We start from the raw sequence: 2564 nt of genomic DNA, 5'->3' as shown, positions 1-2564 counted from the left end.
AGCATGAATGCTAAGTTAGCCGAAGGAAAAGACAGGACTTCCGGCGATGGCTTTCAAAATAAGACAAATGGGCAAAGCAAAAAAGATGCAGTGCGGACTGCAGAATCCGCAGTGCATGAAATTATCTGTTCAGCAGTAAAAAGTAACGAAGTACATTTACACAAATACTGCACTTTTGAAGTACTTTGACTTTACTTCTTTTAATGCCACTTTACAACTCAGATGGAAATCTATCTGCCAGCTTTGGTCATTACAGATTTTCCAAATTAAGATATTCGCATGTACATGCATCAAATGAAGAGCTTATATGATATAATGTTTTGCTGGAAATTAAACCACCAGAGCTTAAACTATTAGTTAATTAATCCTTAAATTGATTGACAGAAGATTAATCTGCAATTTTAAGTCTTTTCTCATGTAAGAATACCAACATTTTAAGGCTCAAGCTTCTCAGCTGTAAAGATTTGAATATTCTTCCATCATTGCATCCTTAAGGTAAGTAAAGGAAGGGCTTTAGGCAGTAGCCTGAATTGAAGAAACAAAAAAATAATTTGTGATGTTAACTGTTTGGTTATATTTATTAAAGATAAGAAAAAGCGTATCGGTACCTGTCAGTTATTTATAATATAGTTACACTATTATCATATTGTTGGATTGTAATGCTTGTTTACATATGCATGAGCTTAATAGCTGTACTTTATTCATTTTCGTCACGTGTTACTGCAGTTGTTGTTACTTTTATTCACACTATTATTTTGTAGATAAATTCTCTCAACTTCCGGTATTATTGTGTGTAGCTTGATATAAATCTCGTTTTCCGGGTCCCGTTTCCAGTAAGAGGTGTAGCCGACCCCGTCCTGTCAGTGACGTTTTACCTTTCATTTGGCTGCACCTTTGTTCAGCTGCAGTGGGCGGGGTTAACTCTGTCAATAATACACTGAGTAAGTTAGTTAGTAAGTAGTTAACTAAAACCAGACCTGGAGAAACTGGATTACCAACCCACCAAAGAGCCTATTCGTTGTAAAATTGAGTATTTTTTTCCTGTGTGGCAGGTGTTAGGTTTTATTATTATTATTATTATAATTATTTTCTCTCATAATCGATTCATAGTAAAAGAAAATGTAAGAAAATACTGAAAATGTATATATATTACATGTTGGTACTTTTGTCATTTTTGTCAATTTTATGTGATTGTAAACTGAAAAATAGACTCTATATAAAGTAAGTCTTTCCTAATTGTAACTTGTGAGTATTGCTGCTGCTGCTGCTGCTTTGTTGTAATAAATTGAGCATGTATGAACAAACACATCCACTGACACTGAGCACAGGTTTGATTTCACACAGTTTTACTGTAGAAAACGTTTGACCACAGAACCCAAACTCACCTTCATAACCTTCAGTGAAAACTACGTCTCCTTCACTCTAACTTGTTCAAAAAACAGTGACAATACATTGGTGGGCTGGGTTTTCTTTTTCATACAAGTGCACAAAAGTTCAAAAACTATCAATCGTGAGTGAAAAAACACCACAGACGAGGCTAACACGTGTTTGGCAAAGAGAACGGAGAAACTGAAAGGCAAATGTGAAACTCACATGGGAGGAAATATTAAAGGTCTGATTCAGTACAAAAAATAGATACAGTATATAAACAATATAGAAATACAACAGAAACATCTACGTGTCCGTCCCTGTGAGTGCAGTACATATCGTTTGTCACCTTGACGGTTGAAGGCAAATCAAAGAGACATTGAGGGTCCTGGAGGCGGAGCTTCGTCCAGGTGTCGGAGGCAGCGGCGGCGGCTCAAGGCTGCGCTTCGCCTTCAGGGTCGTCGTAGATGTAGCTGCCGACGCCTCCGGTGTTCACACCTGAGGGAGAGCAGGACACACGGGCTTTACCTCCACCCTCCCCTCTGACACTTCTGTCATGACTCCAGCACTTTCTAAATAAACTCAACAGCAACTTGTCTTTTGAGAATCAAAGTCCTGGTTACTCAGGATTACCCACAATCCTCAGTGTGGACAGTTTTCATTTGAAGGCTTGACGGTGTGCCATCTGATTATCTGCTCTTGTGGATTTCAAATGTATTTGGAGAAACAGAGGTTGTTGTAATAGAGTGGAGGCAGAGGGGAAATCTGAACCTGAATATATGAAACCTGATCCTTTACAACAAAACAGAGAACAAGTAATTCTGATATAAACGCATCAATAGCTAGAAAAACTAGAACCACCTCCTCGTGGTCGTATCCCTCCTCCACACAGACTAGTTCCAGGTCACATCCCTGCTCATCCAGTCAGGTAAGATATCAACCATTTGTGGGAAATTTTGTCATAATTTCTGTGTGAAGTATAATGTTTTGTGAGGTCACACTGACCTTGACCTTTGACCTTTGAAAAAAGATTAATAATTGACATTATGGACCAATTAAGTAGAAATATTTTAAAAATATTTTTAGGTCAAAATGAGTCTGAAATGATAAAAGTATTTAAATTGTTCAAGAAGTGGAGAGATTTGTGACAGATATTGATTTCCTGTTGCCGGCAGCCCCCCCCCCCCCCCCCCCCT

General features: G+C 38.1%; 1 protein-coding gene across 1 annotated transcript in view; it reads right to left on the bottom strand.

Annotated features, from left to right (window-relative positions):
* Positions 1-1329: 1329 nt before the first annotated feature.
* LOC111646170 (cysteine-rich protein 2-like) overlaps positions 1330-2564 on the bottom strand; it is a 6801-nt gene continuing 5566 nt past the window's right edge. Inside the window, exon 8 of the mRNA XM_023395601.2 lies at positions 1330-1866. Coding sequence (XP_023251369.1) covers positions 1802-1866 — 65 coding nt within the window. The 3' untranslated portion in view covers positions 1330-1801. The remainder of the gene's footprint in view (positions 1867-2564) is intronic.

Source organism: Seriola lalandi, unplaced genomic scaffold (genome assembly GCF_002814215.2).
Source record: "Seriola lalandi dorsalis isolate HSWRI2012SDOR001 ecotype SW California unplaced genomic scaffold, Sedor1 jcf7180002054966, whole genome shotgun sequence".
Taxonomy (NCBI): domain Eukaryota; kingdom Metazoa; phylum Chordata; class Actinopteri; order Carangiformes; family Carangidae; genus Seriola; species Seriola lalandi.
The sequence above is the reverse complement of the archived record's forward strand: the minus strand, read 5'-3'. Positions and strand labels throughout refer to the sequence as shown.